This window comes from Nicotiana attenuata, unplaced genomic scaffold (assembly GCF_001879085.1).
Source record: "Nicotiana attenuata strain UT unplaced genomic scaffold, NIATTr2, whole genome shotgun sequence".
NCBI lineage: Eukaryota > Viridiplantae > Streptophyta > Magnoliopsida > Solanales > Solanaceae > Nicotiana > Nicotiana attenuata.
The window spans coordinates 10,059-29,090 of NW_017672929.1; the positions used below are offsets into that span (position 1 = coordinate 10,059).

General features: G+C 37.2%; 1 protein-coding gene across 1 annotated transcript; it reads right to left on the minus strand.

Annotated features, from left to right (window-relative positions):
- Positions 1-5,441: 5,441 nt before the first annotated feature.
- LOC109214971 (MADS-box protein AGL42-like) lies at positions 5,442-9,071 on the minus strand. The gene is made up of 3 exons (XM_019378952.1): positions 8,425-9,071; positions 8,145-8,340; positions 5,442-5,597 (listed from the first exon to the last, which is right to left on the minus strand). The coding sequence occupies exons 2-3, from the start codon at positions 8,324-8,326 to the stop codon at positions 5,447-5,449; spliced, it is 333 nt and encodes a 110-aa protein (XP_019234497.1). The 5' UTR covers positions 8,327-8,340; positions 8,425-9,071; the 3' UTR covers positions 5,442-5,446.
- Positions 9,072-19,032: the final 9,961 nt, after the last annotated feature.

Sequence of the window (19,032 nt, forward strand, 5' to 3'; positions counted from 1 at the left end):
GGCATCCGCAGGCCCGGCGTCTCTTCTATCAACTATTTTGTTCTGTTATCATTTGTATCCGAGACAGACTGAGTTTCTTTCTTTCAGACATTTGTATGTAGTAATCATAGACAGTCCGTGAATGTTGTGGCAGCGGTTTCTGGGTAGAGACATATGTTGGCTATTAGTAACGATTTGGTATTATATTTGTCTAATTCTTCCGCTTAAATTCTTCCGCTATTATTTCTTTGTTTATCACCTGTTATTATCAATAATTAAAGGTATTAAAAATGAAAAGGGTTAAGATTTCTAATTTCATGGCTTGCCTAGCTTCTACGAGCAGGCGCCATCACGACTCCCGAGGGTGGGAAATTCGGGTCGTGACAGTGACTGCCGTGTAGTGTCAAAACAAAAAAAAAATTACCATGTAACACATAGCATAGTGCAGATCATCCCAAGGTCAAAATATCGGAGCCAAAAAAGTTTAATAATGTAAGGAGTGCCAAGAAACTCGAAGACTTCATGTGGGATATGGAGCAGTACTTTTATGTTGCCCATATGCGAGATGAGGACAAAGTCACTATTACAACAATGTACTTGGTAGACGACGCTAAACTATGGTTTCATACATGCATGGCAGCCGACATGAGTGCTGGCTGGCCTAAAATTAACTTTTGGAAAGGGCTGAATAAAAAATTGAAAGAACAATTCTTTCCTAGCAATGCAGACTGGATTGCTAGAGATTATTTGAAAAAGTTGAGGCAAACTAGAACGGCTAGGGAATAGGTCAAAGATTTTAGTTTTTTGATGCTAGACATAAGCAATATGTTTGAGGAAGACAAGTTACAAAAATTCTTGTATGGGTGCATTCGTGGGCGCAAATAGAACTTCGAAGGCCGAACGTGAAAGACCTTCCTAGTACTATTACAGTTGCGGATGCATTAGGTGACTTCCGATTGGGACAAGAAGATTCTAACTTTTATTTTATGTCTAAGTTCAAACATAAGAACAAGGACAAGGCAACAGAAAGGAAGAAAAGGGGAAATGACAAGGGTGATGTTGTTGGGGACAATGGCAACAAGAAGGAAAAGCAAAGTGCAAGAACTTCAAAGAAAGGGGAACAAAGTGGCAAATTTGATGGTTGCTTTCTTTGCAAAAGACCTTATTCGTTAAAGAAATGCTCAAAGCTTGAACGCATTACTGCTCTACTTACAGAAGATGATAGTAAAGCGGAGCAGCAAGGTAGAGAATAGTAATGTGTATATTTGGGACCTATGGTGGTGCTGAAAAATGCGGAACCTGCTTCATCAAGGACGATGAATTTTTTGGGTGGGGGTAGTTTGTTTGCCCCTTATCCAAGTAGATCGGATTATGGCACAGACATGACAAGGGTTTGACATGTTGCTCATTGTCATGGGCCATTGTGCGGTGGAAAAGTAATGTAGCAACAAAAGAGTCCTAGGCGATAAGGCAAAGTGACTTAGTGTTAAAGGAATGACAACCGAGTGTTGTCTTAGCTTGGGTGAGTGGGCAGACACCTAGTAACAATACGGGCAAATAACTTACCATGGATAATGGCATCATGGCATAATGACTTGATGCCAAAGCAAGGTCTTGGCGCAATCAAGATGTGGGCAATGCTGAATTAGCATGGTCATGTGTGGAACTTGTCATGTGTATCAGTTAGGTGTATGGGCATGTACATAGGACTCGGTAGAGGCAACTGACATGGCAAAGTTGACGAGGCTAGCCGTTGGCCTTGACTCAAAGCATGCAGTTGCGTGTAAGACACACATATGAAATGCACATGAGGCAGTTGACAAGCATATCAAGCACATGAAAAAAAAAATAGTTGGGCGAATATTTCTACTATTGTCCAGTGAAGGCAGATTTGTAGGCTAAGTGAATGCATATTTTTATGGCTTATCAGTTGGGGATGTCAACTGAATTAGGAAAAGCTGACTCATGAGAGTATGTCATGTGTAATAGGCTGACTGCGCTATAAATGTATGCTAGTCGCACCTAATTTCGGGTAAAAAGAGCGAATTCCTATGGGTAGCAAAAATATTCTAAGGCATTAAACTAAGGTATTCTTCGTACTTGGTCAAATGTTGGCTTTTTTGTCTTCTTGTATTCACCTTATAATACAAGTTGTGAAAAAAGTTTCCTGTATATTGTGTGCTTTTAACATTTGCTTTTTGTTCACTCTGCTACCTTACAAGCAAATCAGATTTAAATGACCTTAAAATAAAACTAAGTGTTGGAAGGCTGAAGTCAGGTGCTAAGCTTGACTTCCACATGGAGGTGAATCTTGGGCTTAAGAAAATTGCCACTGTGACAATAATGAGGAACCTTTGCTTCAAAATAACAACATGTTTGGAAAAGATAAGAAGAAAAGATTAACAAACTCTCACTCCCATCGCCAATGTTAGGAAGATGTCATATTTGAAGACGTAGCCAATGCAACCACCTCAAAAGAAGCTTAGGAGATTTTAAAAAATTTCTCCAAAGAGTTCATACGCATTAAAGCTTTAAAAACAAAGAAAGTTTTGAATTATTTTTCGAAAAATAAAGGTTGTTATGATAAATTAAAAGGTAAGGGAAAAAAGTAAAAGATATCCATGTGGTGGAAAAGTTCGTGCATTTTTTAACATTTAAATTTAATTATGTGATGTATGATATTGAGGAGTCTAAAAATTTAAACTTTAGGATGAGAGGGCAATTGAAAGGTTCTTTACAACCCCGTGAAGAAAAGATCAAGAGGACACAAGAAGAGCCAATAGAGCAACTTTCTTAAAATCAAGGCATCCCTAAAGGATGATGGAGGTGAAAAGAGTTATAAAGGGCATGGATGTAGCGGTCGTGAAAGAGGAATATGCAATAATATAATAGTTCCAACAATGAAGAGAAACGTCGAAAATCATTTAGAGATCATGATATAGAGAAGGCTGAGGTTGATTGCCGTTCGTAATATTTGGACAACGGAGCACCAACCATATGTGTTGCCGATACAAAAAAGTATTTCATGAAAGTCTTGGAGTTCAAATATATGAAGACTCATGATCTAGTTGTAAACACTTTTACGGATTCTTTAAGTTTTCAGATTTTTGAAGACTGAGATTTAAGTTGCGGGGACTCTTCGATTTTGGTGTCGTCCCGTCCCGATACGAGACGGGGACGGAGAAGAGATACGTCCCGGATTTAGTCAACTGACTTCGGATACTTTGGCTAGAGTCCATTGACAAATTTGGGAGAAAAATAGAGATTTTGATTTCTCAAATCAAAAATAAAAATAGATTTAGGACAAATAATGTCCATCTTGGAGAATGAAAGATTGAACTCTACAATATTTATGTAAGTTTTCACAGAATACTCAAAATTTACAATATTTTTATAGCTCTATTTTTTTATTAGCCGAATCCCAGCACCCGTATCCATATCCGGATCCGCACCCCCGAATCTTAAAATTTAGATTTTGCCGAATCCGATACTCGGATCAATTCCCGTATCGGATACCCGCACCCAAGTCCGAGCAACTTAGACTGAGATCAAGACTTGAAGCAAAGAAGAAAATCCCAATTTACATCTACAACATCCACACCCTTAATTTTTGAATTTTCTTCTTTGATTTACTCCAAGTCTTGATCCTAATTTTCAAAATCTTCAAACTTTAGAGGCTTCATAAAAATATCTGCAATGCTTGATCACGAGTCTTCAAACATTGAGCTCCACTTACTCCTTGGCAATACATTCTTTGTATCCACACTTATAATTGCTTGGTCCATTGTCCAAATACCAGAGACTGCAACCATCCTAGTCTTTTGTCCCTTAAATATCAGAAAAATATTGGCATTACCTTCTTTCTCGTCATCAATAAAGTTGGTTTTCTCTTCAATGTTGTGTGGCACTCTAAGAGTAATGGTCAAAGATATGACAATTTTAGCACTCAAGTTTAGATTTTATCATACCTTTTTCATTTGTTTCTTGATGGCAACCACGTCCTCCCCTCTTCCTTGTCCCCAATCATAATCCCTAAATGATTGTTGGTCTTTCTTTATTAGTAGAGTTGTTACTGTTGCTTCTTCCATGAGTGCCATATTCTCTTATTGACGAGCTTTCACTCTCATTCACTAACGCTTGGATGATGCCAAGTTGAGAAGGTCAAAAGAAACTAGAGCGATGTACAAAATTCTCTCTAAAGAGTTGATAAAATGAAAAAAGTAAAGCTTCAATCTCTAAAGGCTGACTTTGAAGCTTTAAAAAGGAAAATATCCGAATCCATTTTTCGATTATTGTTCAAAAGTGAAACTCGTTGTGAATCAACTAAAAAGATAGTGAGTGAAAGTAGAAGTTGTCCATATGGTAGAAGAATCATGTATTTTTTAACACCTAAATTTTAATTATGTGATGTGCACAATTTTGGAGTCTAAAGATTTAGATTCTATGACGTTAGAACAATTAAAGGGCTCTTTACAAGTCTATGAAGAAGAAGATCAAGATGACACACAAAGAGCCACTAGCTAGAACTATTTTTTGTAACCAAGGGAAACTTAAGAATGATAGGAGGTGAAAAAAGCTATAAAGGACGTAGACAAGGAATAGGACGTGGTGGTCATGGTTGAGGAAGAAACAATAGTAACAATTACGACAATAAAGAGAAAAGGCCAAGATTCATTTAGATGTGGTGGTCGCAAATAAGAAGGAAAAAGAGGAAGTGGTTACCACCAAGAAGAAATGAAAAATGTATTACAAATCTAAATTGAGTGGTACAATAGTCATAAATTTGTTCATTCCTCCTTTTTTTTCCTTCAGTGCTAGAACGTAATGTTAATTCTTCTCGGTTAAAAAAAAGTAAGACAAAATGGATGAATATAGTTTATGGTATTTGGATAACAGAGCGAGCAATGATGTGTGTGGAAACAAAGAAAGCACTGCCCAAAAAGGAAGGGGAGCTGATATATGTGAAAACTCCTAAGCAAGGTGCGGATGAATTTACGAAGTCTTTCAAGTTGAAGATTTTTGAATATTGAGAGATTAGTAATGGTGTAAATATAAATTAAAATTTTCTAAGTGCTTTACTAGATAAAGTTTGAGTTTTGTCTACAACTTCTTTTGTACGTCTCTAGAAGGATAGTCTTATCTTTAAAACTCTGAATTCACTCTTGCATTTTCTAGACGATTAGCTTTATCTAGAAGTAGTTCTAAAATTCTCCTGTTAGTCCCCTTTATACTTGCCAATTGAACTAAAAAATGTTGAAGAACTTCTCTTCCAACAACAAAGTCTTCTCTGCTCCTATAACCCTCTTATCTCCTCTAGTATTCCTCTTCATCTAACACTAATGAAATTATAGCTTCAAAAGTAGCTGCACATATATTTTGCCAATCAAACACAAATAGCTTGATACAAATGAAATCCAATATTCATCTATACACAATTATAAAATTTAAGGCCCTATTGCATATATTGCTATACTAATAAATTGCTTGACGCACATAAGAGAAAACCATGGAAGTAATTCAAAAGAATACTGACCTCCATGTACTGCTGGAGTTCAGTGCTGTTGTACACCACCGTTTCTCTTGCACGTTCACGATATCTCTCAATTGTCTTTTGCATGCTGAATCATCCAAAATGAAGTAATTGTAAGGCTTTCACCATAACTAAATTATATTGCACTTTGGAAACCTAGGTATGGGGTGCTTTTGTATAGTAGATGGAGGCACTATATACTCAACATATATATTGTCATTTGGCGTTTGGGCATGTTATAAATTAGGGGAAACTTAACAAAGAACAGAATTTCATATACGAAAGTATGTTGCTCTATCTATCAGATGAAGAAGACACAAATATTACTTCACCGGAGGGGTCGAAATAAAAAATATTATGAATTCACACCATTAAAATTAAAATTAAAATTGAGTTGCTAGTAAGGTCCCAATATTGCTAGATATTCTTCTTTTAATCATCAAACAACCGTGTGCTGGAAATGATCAATGACAGGCTTGAAAGTGTATGGCACTACATAATCCGATCTCTATTAGTTATCTGCGACCGGATTACCATTTTGTCCCAAATACCTGTCTGATTCAGCTGAAATAAGGAGCTGGAATCAGTAAGGAGATTGACGAGGTTAGATAATAAGATCCTTGAATAGGTTAACTTTAGTTCTCTCATTGAGTAACTTGTGATTGCTTTCTCATTTAATTTGTGTTAGATAATAATTAGATTCTTGAATAGGTTAACTTTATTTGTCTTTAGTTCTCTCATTGAGTAACTTGTGATTGCTTTCTCATTTAATTTGTGTTAGATTTACAATCATATAGTTTGATTTGTAATGTCTCCAATAGGAGCTAGTTTTTCTTATATAGTTGCATCACTTCACTTGAAAAAGAGAAAATATGAAAAGAATGAATTCAGACACAATCAACAAGACTTTGGTTGGATTTAGTCCCAAAGAAATGAGGGTACTCGAGAGATAAGAGGGTGACCTAACACATAAAAAGATGCATATATAGGAGTACAACAACATTACATGTACCATATATATTGTTCAAAAGAATTAAAGCAATTAAAAGCTATGTAGTGAGGGCTCTTCAAAATCCTTGTCGGACCTGTGTCGATACAACATAGGTATGGATGTTAGTATGAGATCCACACTGGATTTAGTCAACTGACCATGGGTGCTTTTTACAACATCCATGAACAAGAAGTATAGATTGATCAGGTATTTGGTTTGATTTTGTGGGTTTATGCCATATACTATATATATGGACTATGGTTATATACAGTATGAGTATGTTTTGCTGTTATACAAGATATCTTATAAAATATTAGATATTTATAAAGAATAAAATTTTATTAGTTTTATCAATAACTTTTTAATTGAGATATATAGTTATATGTGTCGTAATATATAATTTATTGGTTCTATCCAAGTACTTGTATTTGCACTCGGATCCATACACCCGTATCTTAAAATTTATGTGGTGATGAATTCGGCCTCTAGATTCCGCACTCATATCGGATACTCTCACCCCGGGTCCAAACAACATAGACTAAAAGCCGTACCTCGACCCCCTCCCCCACCAAATTCTATAGGGAAAAAACCCTCCCATTTACCTAACAACTCCACTCATCAAAGAAACTTTCCTCAAGATGTAAAAGAAATGTGTATATCATACGGTAGTAAATTAAGAGAGACCTCTATCATACATGGAGTGTAGGACAGGCCTTTGAGTGGCATAAAATGATGAAAAAGACCATGAGATATCTGCAGCATCAGAACCTTCTAGCCAATCTAAGTTCACCATAGCTAGCTAGGCTTACTTCATGTTCCATATAGCTAGCTCCTTTGCTATATATTTGTTCAAGACTCCATTGAGCACCACTGAATGAAATTATATATAGCATGTTTCACTAAATGATCATATGTGCTAGTTATTATCCAGAACTCATTTGGATTTTTAAATCGAAAAGTAGATGCATGTATACACTTATTTTAAGGTCGGAGCCAAACAAAACAAAAAAAATCATGTAGAGAAGAAGTTGAAAGAAAAATATCATTGAGACTCAAATGGAGTGTTTTACTCGATTGCTCAAGATGGTAGTAAAACCTTAAAATTTATCAGGACTGTTCCATAGGACGAAACAAACACTGGTGATAACATGATGAAGTAAAGATTCTAGCCACAGTAAATGAGATATCAAAGTATATGTCTCAGAAGTAATGAAACAATAATCGAAACGCAGCAAACAGACTGAGTGGGGTACACAATTGATTTGATGCACGCGAGGTCATGACTAGACGAACTTTTAAAAAAAAAAAACAGTGTCATCGTACTTTCTAAGTACACAAAGTCCATGCCTCTCCTTACAGCAGTTTCAAAGATGGAAATTAGAATATTAATACTAGCAAGCAAGAGCATAAGAAAACGTACACATTGAACACAGTGAGAACTTTCTTTAATTAATGAAAAAAGAGAAGAAGTGTGAGCATCAAATTAAAATAGCGAGAGTACGAGACGAAGATGATGGACCCGTTAAAACAATTGATTGATTATATTTTATGGGATAAGGAAAACTAAGTTAATTTTAATGCAGATTGATTATTGTGAAGATATGTAGGTAATAATTAAGAGGGGAAAAAGGAGAAGGTACGTACTTGGAGCTAGCGAAATCGTAGAGTCTTCCTTTCTGTGAGAAAATGATCAAAGCAACTTCAGCATCACAAAGAACAGATAGCTCCTTAGCTTTCTTTAGAAGTCCATTCCGACGCTTTGAGAAGGTTACTTGCCTGCTTGTTGTATTCTCTATTCGTTTCATTTCTACCTTTCCTCTCACCATTTTTTATATATTTTCTGCACAATTAATTTAGTCAATGTCAAAAGCTACTCTTATTTAGGAGTAGTGAAACAACTCATCCAAGATTAAGAAAGATTTACCAATAAATTAAGGTATAGCTGAAAAGCTAGCCGTGAAAGAAAGAAGAAGCTGATATCCAAAAGCTTAAAGAGAAGTGCAAAGCTGAATATCCAAGAAATTCACAACCCAAATGATTGTTGGAAAAAAAAGAGAGGTAAATCTACGAAATAAATGCTAAGAACTTCAAAACCCTAAAAGAAATCTATTTCAGAAACTGAAGTTTTCAGCTGAATTTCAGCCAAAAAAAGAAGGTTGCAAATGACTGGAAAACCCTAGCTGTGAAAATCTGCACGTACAAGCAAAAACAGTGATAGCTCGAAAATCCTACAAAAAAAACATTCAACTAGAAAAGAATTAATGAAGGTATTGAGAATTTGCTAATAACACAAAAGAAGCCCAGAACCCAAGGATGAAAAAGGAAAGAGGATGAAGATAGAACAATCTTAAGAAAAAAAAATTCAGTAAGCAATTGGATTCATAAATACAAGAACCAAGATATGAAGGATCTTTATATTTGGGTTGATGTATCAATCTTCATTTTCTGACCACAGAACCCAACATGACCATTTTTATCATTGTTCTCTAATTATTCCGTATGTCTCTTTCCATCAGTCTTATATTACCCAAACAAAAAAAGAAAGGAAAAGCACAAAAACAGTAAACAAAACAAAGTAAAAGACCGGGCAAAAACTCATTTTTATCTTGTTTTAGTAATCTCATATCCGAAAGCAACAGCAAAGGTAAAGAGACCACTCATTCAGGGCCAGAAATGGAATTACACTTTATTTTATAGCACAAAGAGTTGTTAGACACTTCAGAAACATATTTCTATTATATTATGATACTTATCTTTAGTTTTTTCTTTTAAAAAAAAGAAAGATTCCTGTATAATTAGTGCAGCAATGAGCATCAAAATCTTAATTAGTGACAGGATTAGGAAGTGTGATATGGGCACGTCGACGTCAACCTATATTATCTTAAAAACGTGTGGCAGAGACATAGCCAGTGGTAACAAAGAGTGTCACGTGGCTCACTTCGTTTGGCGAGTCTGCTTCTACTTTTGTGCGTCCTAAGACCGCTGCTATACTAAATATATTGTACTTTATAGGACCCAATATTTTTGTTAAGGCCCTGATATATTTTTAAGGCCCTAATATTCTGTTCCCACTATTCATGTTAACCTTATTGGCATTTTGTTGGTGGATCAGATGGTTTATGACGAGTGCTTTGTTATAATGGAGTTTTAGGACTGCGTTTATGGTAATTAAATTTGAAGTTTTGTTAAGTTACATAATACTTATGGCACGTAACACTACTAGAAAACAATCAAAAAGCGTCGAGAAAAACCGACTGAAATCGGTCGGAATCGAACAAAAACCGACCGATTTTCGGCCGTTTTTATTTCGTCGAGAAAACAATGGTCGCTAATGCGAGGCGACCACAGACAGTCAATATTTCCGACCGAAGTAGGTCAGTAATTTTCAACGCACTTTGACCAAATAAGCTGACACAAAATAATCTTACTGACCGAATTCGGTCGCTATTCTTGAAAATAATTTTTAATTATTTTTAAATTAGCGACCAACATCGGTCAGAATTTTAATTATTCATTTTTTTTTTAAAATTGTTCTTTTTCGACCGAACTCGGTCGGTAATATTAAATATTTAAAATTTAAAATAAAAAATTTCGATGAAGTCGGCCCGTATTATTAAAATATTCAAAGTTTAAAATTAAAAATTGTGACCTAAGTAGGTCGGTAAATTTAAATTTCTGGAAAATTTAATTGAACATTTCCGAGGTAGGCGATCAGTTTTCTGGGTAAGTTTTGGCAGAATACAACTGTTTTACAGCTGCACCACCTTCCAACAACCAATCACCTATAATGACAATATTACATTGCTGTCATTCAACCAATAATATCAACAATAACAACAACAATAACAATAATAACAATAACAATAAAACCTATCAAAACTATAATAACAATATTTATAGAGTTTCATAATACCCAAAAACAAAACGTTTCACAAGTTAAAAGTTCAAACATCATTCAATGAGTGTTTTGTACTACATCATCTCCATCTCCATCTCCACTACTAGAAGCTTCATCGTCGGCATGGTTCGAAGGATCGCATCTGGGGAAGACTTACTAGACCGGGGAATCGGGAAAGCACCACTAGTAAGAAGATTGGCCAGCTGACCTTGAAGGACATTAAATTGTTGGTCCCTCTTTTCTAGCAGAGCTTGAAGGGTATCAAATTATTTATCTCTCTTTTCTTCTCTAGCCTTTGTCTCTTCAAGCTTTGCTGTCAGCTTTGCAATCTTCTTCTCCATAGCCGAGAGAGTCGACCTATCAATTGCCTCGCCTTGGGCGGAAGTCCCTATACCTTGCAATCCGGCCATGTAGCGCTGAAATAATCTCTATGGAAGGCCGTATACTATCCTCTTTTTAGGACTACCGACAACATCCAACCATATCTTCTGTGTTTCTTCGTCTGAAATGGGTGGTCGCTCACCTTGCTCATTTCGTGGCAAGCTCTGAGTGTACTCCTCCACATTAGTCTTGTAGCGACCCTTTATTTAGAAGATAGAAAATTATTAACTATATAATATTATAAATATTAATTCCAAGTTACAGTAGTTATGAAACTTACATAAGTAGTCTCCGCTCGGTCCCCGACGCATCTACTTGGATCTGTCTGTGCTTTCTTCTTCTGGATGTGAGTCTCCATGAAGAACTCATCATGAGTCATCTTCCTCTCATATTTTCTTCCTACAAATATAGTAAAACATGTTAACTAAATTAAAATATATAATTATAGTTAGAGAAAAATAGATTTAAATATTTTAAGGAATTACCAGTAGTCTCCTCCCAGTCTCCATGCTCTTTGCACCTACACAGTTGTTGATATCCAATTTTTCCCTATAATACTTTTAAGTACATATATACCTTCAAAACTATGCATTAACATCGATTGGTATTTTTTCATAAATTCTTCATTTTTAAATTAATTTATCCTATTATTTTATTTATATAAATAATTACAAAATTGCATCACAAATGACGTTATAGCATTTCATGACTTAATATTGCTATTTATAGTCATATTAAGTTCAAATTATTTCACAAATGGCCAGATTTACACTTTTTGGTTACAATTGCAATAACTTTGCAATTATAGCCCGTGCATACATTATTACATTATCTTGCCATAAAATGGCTCATTGTATTTTAAAAATGTTGAATAATTATTTTAAAATATTTTTATGCATGAAAATTATTTTTTTAATTTGCTAATTATTTTATAAAATATTTTCATAAATTATTTGGGGTATTTGATAAATAGCCCTTTTCTTCCCAAACCTAACCCCTCTATAACCAGCCCAAACCCTTTAAATTTGGCCCAATCCCCTTAGGCCCGAGTCTGTACACCCCGACCCAATACCCCATCTCAATCCTCACCGTTGATCATTCAGATCAACGGTCCACATTTCCCTTACCTTAATTAAACCTAAATGACCCTCTCCCTCCCTCCCTCCAAACCCTCTCATTCTCTCCCTCACCCGCCGTTATCATCTCCCTTTTCTCTCAAACTCTCTCGACCTAACCCTAATTCTAAGCGCCGTCACCGGCATAAACCTCCACCTTATGAGGCTTCCATGGCTTCTCTGACTAGCCCTGGCCTTCCAAACGCCATGACTCTTTGATTTCTTGGATCCTTGAGAAGATCTCAAAGAACCTAGCTGGTTCTGGTTTGAAACTTTGTTTATTAGCCTGTCTCATGCCATTTTTCGACTGTGAGTAAGAACTTCTCTTTATTTTGTTACGAATCTATGGGTTCTTGACCTATTCTCTCATCTCCACTACTTTTCTGAAAAACCCTAGTCCGTTACTATCGATCCTTCTTAGATCTGTATAGATCTGGGGTGATTCGAGCACTATTATGTGTTTTCCCTTAAAATTTCTGGGTTAATTAATTATTCCGACTTTTATCGCTCTTCCTAAACTAGGGTTCATCCCAAATTGTTTTTCAAAGGTCTTTCTAACTTCTAAGTGTTTAATCAATTATTCTTTCACCTTCTTGACTGATTTTCACGAGAGTATTCGAACCCTAGTTCATTCTATGTAATATACTGATTTTTCCAATCTTTGCTTCGATTCTGGGTACTTTCTGTGTTACCTTGCACTATTTCTTGGACTTAAACATTTTTCGTTGTCGAATCCATTATTCTGTGGTTTCTGCCCTAATAAATCTCTTTTAGGCCCGGAATCTGTGTTTCCGACTAATTTCTATGTTTCTGTGATGTTTTACTTAGTTCATTTTTCTTTTTATGGAAGTTGATATCTCTTTCCAGAAATCAGTATTATTTTTGAAAGTTTGGTTGATTGATTTGCTCTAGTAGAGATTCGTGTGCATAATTCTTGTTGTTTCCTTGTTTACGACCTTAATTGGTCATCCCGCCTTATTTGATTGCCTGTATAATTGCAGATTCTTACTAATTCCTTTACATGGTATAATTGGGATTCTTTCCTTAATTAGTCCCCTGTTATTACCATTTGATCAATTACCCTTTGATTAAAGGAATCTATTCTAAACTCCTTTATGTGATTGGATTCTGTGACTTCCTTAATTGACTGAATGATGATTCCTTTACCTTGTTTGTTCCACTCCTATATTGCTATATAAACACTTTTATTCTACCTCTCAACACACGAACAAAGTTTAGAATACACACACGCACACTCAAACTCTGTCTTCTTTCTCTGTTACTTGTGCTAACTGTTGGTCTAGCCGGCTGAAAGCCAAGGATAGACAGTGGGATTACACTTGCTTTACATTCTGCACTTTGTTTCTCTAACTGGTATGTCTCCAGTTCAATTCTGAAACTCGAACTCTATGTGTTCCATATTTTGCACTAGTTCGATTTGCTATGTATTTAGTTTATCTTCCTGTTTGCTTCTTTACTCAGCATGTCTAAATTCTGTCCCCCGTTGTTCAAATGTGCAATCAGTATGTCTGGGTTTCACTTGTATGTTTGATACTTGGCCAACATGTTTATTTAGTCTCTGTTTACTCTCTTTAATTGGTGTGATCATGTCGATAACTTAGTTGTCTAATGTACTTGGTTGATCCTAATTAGTATGCACTTTGTCTTTAACATGACTATTTCACTACGTTCTATGCCTATGTCTTAATCGCTTCTTATCATGACTAACTTGTTAAGTCTCTGAACTAGTTGAATCCTGTTTGTTTTGTACAGCTTGTTGCTCTATATGCTCTCCTAGACTCTGTTTATGTGTTTGAACTCTCTATGTTCCCAACCCCCTTGACCCCTGTTTGTAAAGCTGATTGCTGAGTGATTGTGAGTCTGAGCACTCTAAGTTTGTGTGACTGTATATATGTTCTTTTCAGAATTGATTTCAAGACTATTTTCACCTCTAGCATCTTCCTGAAAACTGTTTCTGTTCTTGAAAATCATTTCACTTCAAAAATTATCTCTACACTGTTTTACTAAGTCTTTCAAAACTATGTCAAGCACTCTCACTTTACTCTTAGACTATTAGGTTCTGCCCCTCCAATGTGTGTACTACTTAGGAATCCATGAGATTCTTCTGAATTCTAGCACACTAGGACTGGCCTTTCCACACTACACATAACCAATCCTCTATTTGAGAAAAGGACTTGGTGTGAGCACTGCCCGGGATCCTTGAGGTCCTTAGGGAACTTTGACACACCAGGACACACTATTGGCTATGAGACTCTTGGAATCTGAGACTGTTTTTGAAGGCCTGGCATCCCCAAGTTTACTTTGGGCCTAATTCAGGCTCCCTACAGTATAGTTTACATTTATTTATGTAATTTATCCGATCCGGGTCTGTAATAACATTCTTTGTAAACAGATATTGGGGTAATTAGTAAAAAGGGGAGGGTTCCTATACGATTTTGTGGGGAAACCGGGTAGAAATCATGATTTAGGTTTATATATATGTTGATTTGCAGTAGAAACCATGCTTTAGGTTTATATTATGTGGATTTGGAATAGAAATCATGCTTTAGGCTTATATTATGCAATATATATCATGCCTCCAGGTTTGCTATGCCTATTTGTATTAAAAACCATGCCATAAGTCTGTGCATTAGATATCCTGCCTTAGGATAATCATGTTTACTAATTTTTCCTATTAGAAAACATGTTATAGGCTCATTATTCTATTATCACGAAAACTATGTTTTTGCACAAGTCATAATCACCCGGAAATCTGTTGTTAAAGTCACCGCTATAATCATGCTTAATAAAATGACCATCTCTCTCTGTGCATTAGAAATCCTGCCTTAGGATTCTGTTTGCATTTGCTTTAAATTGTATCTATGTCGCTTAAATGAATAATTTTCTATAAAGAGGTTTAAAGACATCCCCAACATATAGATATCATGTCCTGACCAGCATGCCTATAGGATTTAGTAAACTCAAGGTATTTGACTAATTCCCAGAATTCTGTTTTAGACAACATGTTTATAGGGGTATAACAGATTCACACCTAGGCAAGCCTTAGGTAATTAAGGGTTTCATAAAAACTGCGAAATGGTGTTGTGTTTGTAAAATTGTCAAGGTTTAACAGGTTCTAAAATCAGTAGGCAAACTGATCAGGTTATATCACTTCGCTTTAAAACAATGTTGCATATTCGATGTTTGTGATGCTAACCTAGATATCCTGTTCTAGAACCTTCTGAAATTCTTTAAAATCTGCTGTTTGAGACGTGCTACTTATTTGTGTATGTGTGGAGGTAAACATGAGCCCCTTAATTGCTTCCCTATTTGACAGTCCTATATGTTATTTGTTGTTGCTTAGATTTTACCTTTTAAACACCTTAGGAGGGTCTAGTACTCCCTAAATTTAGATGTCCTAAACACCTCCAGGACCACAACGAAGGGACGGGTAAAGCACGCTTAGAGTTTGTTAATTAAAATCGCTTATATAACCGATAAGGGGAGGGTAATGGGTAGTAAAAAGGATATGATGACCTGTGCGCTAATGCCACGTGTAACCCCTCTATTTGAGGAAGGCTTACCAGGTATTGTACATATGTGATCCTATAGGCTAACAAACCTAGGACTTCCCTCCTTTATTCACATATGTGTGCTTAGACTGCCTAACTTCCTTTATTCACATATGTGTGCTTAGACTGCCTAAACTTCCTTTATTTGCATATGTGTGCTTAGACTGCCTAAACTTCCTTTATTTGCAAATATGTGCTTAGACTACCTATCTGTTAAATGACTAATTCACATAATTAAGTTCGGCCGGGACCCACCGTTGTGGACCGCGAGGGGTGCCTAACACCTTTCCCTCAAGGTTATTTCGAGCCTTTACCCTAATCTCTGGTAATGCAACTAGTTATATGAGTTAATTGCTCTAGGTTCCCTAACGCACCTTAATCCGTTAGGTGGCGACTCTTCAAATACCCAATTCCCAAAAGGAAACGAGTTGTTCCTAATGAATGTCGAAACCCGGACTTCCGCAAGGAAAAAGGGGGCGCGACAGCATCGCGACTCTGCTGGGGATATTTTAGGCTCTTACCATAACGAACTTATTTTTGTGAATTAGTCTCAAGCATGCTTTATTTTGTTGATACAACCTTTCCCTTCCCCCCTTATTTGGATTTAATTGCTTATTTTCAAGCATTCATGATTTCTTTCCTGAAACTGACTTGTCTCTTTGTTTTCTTTTTCGCAAATGTCTTTCAATTATTTAAATACCGTATTTATCATTTTTAAACGTGGAAATACTTGGCAACATGCTATTTACTGTTGCATAAATCATGCTCAACATCGTAATCAATCCTATAGCAACGCTTGATGAGTGTTTGCGCTCTTCCTATATATCACCCTTTTAAATTTGGAAAGGTGTATTTGCGGTAAAACTAGTCGATCATTGGTGCATTCGACGGTTCCATGCCTTTCCCCCTCAAGTTGTCCGCTTGAGGGTCCCAGTCTAGACGTCTATATAGTAACCTTACTCTGGTTAATTGTGCATGCATCACGGTCAAACCTAGTCGGGTTAATATGTTGTCCGCATAATAACCCTTTAAGATAAGCCTCACATAAAAGTCCATCGGGTTTTCCATAATCCCAACGGACGCAAACACGATTTTGTGCTTTAATTTGGAGAAACAAGTGCCAATATGCTAATGATTATTGTATAAATAGACGAATATGGAGGGGGAAAGGGCCTAACCATATTTTGTTTTGCAGAAATGAGGCACGAAGTCCCCCAGTTCGGCATGGTCAGTAGCGTACCTTCACTTTTGTTAAATTGGTGGAGGGATCTTCCTTGAAGTGGCCAGAATCAAATGAAACGAATCCTAGGAAATTTGCCTTCTTTGTTGGACCTTCAACCAAACAAAATGTTGATCGAGGCTGCCACCATGTTTTGGGACAAACAAAAGGGCTGTGTTCCTCTTTGGAAACATAGAAATGCCGCATCTTTTAGAAGAAATAGGGGGATTTTCTAGGCTACCTTGGGACAGCCCTGGTTTATTGGCACCAGAAAACCACACCCCTCGGGGATTTTTGAAGATGATGGGGTTAAAGAAGAATGATGACTTAGAGTGCCTAAAAAACTCTTATTTACCTTTCGATTTCCTCTATGAGCGATATGGTCACAACAGGTCTTACCGTATCTTTGATGATGAATTCTCCATCACCTCATTGGGTTGGATTCTTCGTAGGGTCTTTGTGTTCATTGTGTGTTTCTTGGGCATATTAGTGTTCCCGATCCAAGGGGATAGAATCCACACCAGGTTGGCCATGGTGGCCAAAACTATGATGGACGGGATCGAGGGGCAGACATATACCATTGTCCCTATGATCTCGCAGATATGTACCGGGCCTTGGGACGCTATCAGAAAGGGTTCAGATTCTTTGAGGGTTGCAATTTGCTGCTAGAACATCTCCAAAGGGGTCAATAACGTCAAGAGTTTCCACGATGGCCGTGGAATGATCTTATGGCTTTCCACCATCCCAAGAAAATGACATATATTCCGGACATGTTTGCCCAACCAAAGGATGCTATAGTATGGGTGCAGTTTTTCAACAACCTGACTGAGGAACAGGTTCAATGGATGTTCGAATGGTTTCCTACCGACGAGTTCATCATCAGATTCAGGGATGCTCCCCACTTGGTATTGATTGGGTTAAAGGGCATATACCCTTACGCTCCCCTCAGGGTTACGAGACAGGCAGACAGGAGACAAGTCATACCGTGAGTCTCTAAGATGAGTCACTTTATAGCCGATTTTTAGGGTGACGCCATCCCATATAAGAATGAAGCACAACACATGTGGAGCTTGAAGATTATCGTGGAAAAGGATACCATCGAGCCGGATCGATATCATGCGGGTCATACATACTTTTACCCCTCATGGTTGGATGGTAACATAGCGGGGATCTTCGAGCCAAGGGTTGGTCCAGGAAACAGGGTTATAGACGAAGTTGCCGAAGCATAGGTAAAGTACAACAAATTGCGCAAGAGAATTCGTGAGTCTGAAACTGAGCATATGGAGCAGCTTAAGGCCGACATCGAAATGATCAATGAGTGAAAAGAGAGGGCTGTTAAATCAAGTAAAAGGCTGGAGTATCTGGAGTACGGTCTAATGGAACTGGAGGGGAAAATGAGGAAGAGAGTCACCGATTGCCCGAACGCTGAGGGAAACGAAGGAGGGCATTTAGCAAGGGCATTCTTACTGCTGAACCTGCGCGAACTGGGGGAATTGATCGACAAGAGCATCCACTCTGGAGAAGGTCCTTCCGGGACCAAATAGATTAGGTTTACTTGCTTTCCAAATGTAATAAGGCCAAGTGCCATTATTTTATTTAGTATCGTTTTGGGTCGTCTATTTTCGCATTAATGAAATGAGGCAATTATTGGCACTAAATTTCTCCAAATCTATTTGTCGCTAGGCCTACCTCGGGCACAACGGGGCTCCCCAATTAGGACGCGAATTCATATTCCCGCAATATGTGTTTAAATAACTGCAAACTTTTCAGAATCATTACTGACTTGGCTACCTTTTGTTTTTCTTTCTTTCTCTTGATTATTCCCATTCCCCAAAGGTTGTTTCGTGCATACTGGCATCATCAGCTTATCACACAAGATCCAGGGGCCCTCCACCTTCTCCTCCTCCTAGTCCAACAAAAGGCAAGGGAAAAACAAAAATGGAAGATTTAAACGGCGCCAGAAAGGAAAATAACAAACAGGTTGAACATGCAGAAACTTCTGATGGTCGGGGTACTCAGGCCCAAATGAAGCAGTTTCTCATCTCGAACAGAAAATACAGGAACTCCAGGGTGAGCTTGAGCATGTCTGGAATGTGGCAAACCTATCCTTCTCACTTAGCGTCCCAGACATCAGTCATCCAAACACTCAAAACCCCGTACCACCTCAAAACACACCCAACAAGCGCCCACAAAATCAACCCGTACCTCACCATTATACAACTCCCCCACAAAATCAAACCATCCCACTGCAATACCAGCCAAACGCCTACCACACTCCAAAAAGTACCCCACTAGTCATTAATGAACCCTAGGATTCCACTAATGGTCACCACTATTCTTAAATTCC

What these genes read in the sequence shown, in the direction of transcription:
- LOC109214971 (XM_019378952.1), bottom strand. Translation starts at nt 8,326, where the DNA reads ATGGTGAGAGGAAAGGTAGAAATGAAACGAATAGAGAATACAACAAGC. An exon ending in TACGATTTCGCTAGCTCCAA is followed by an intron (nt 5,598 to 8,144) that starts GTACGTACCTTC and finishes TGGATGATTCAG; the next exon opens with CATGCAAAAGACAATTGAGA.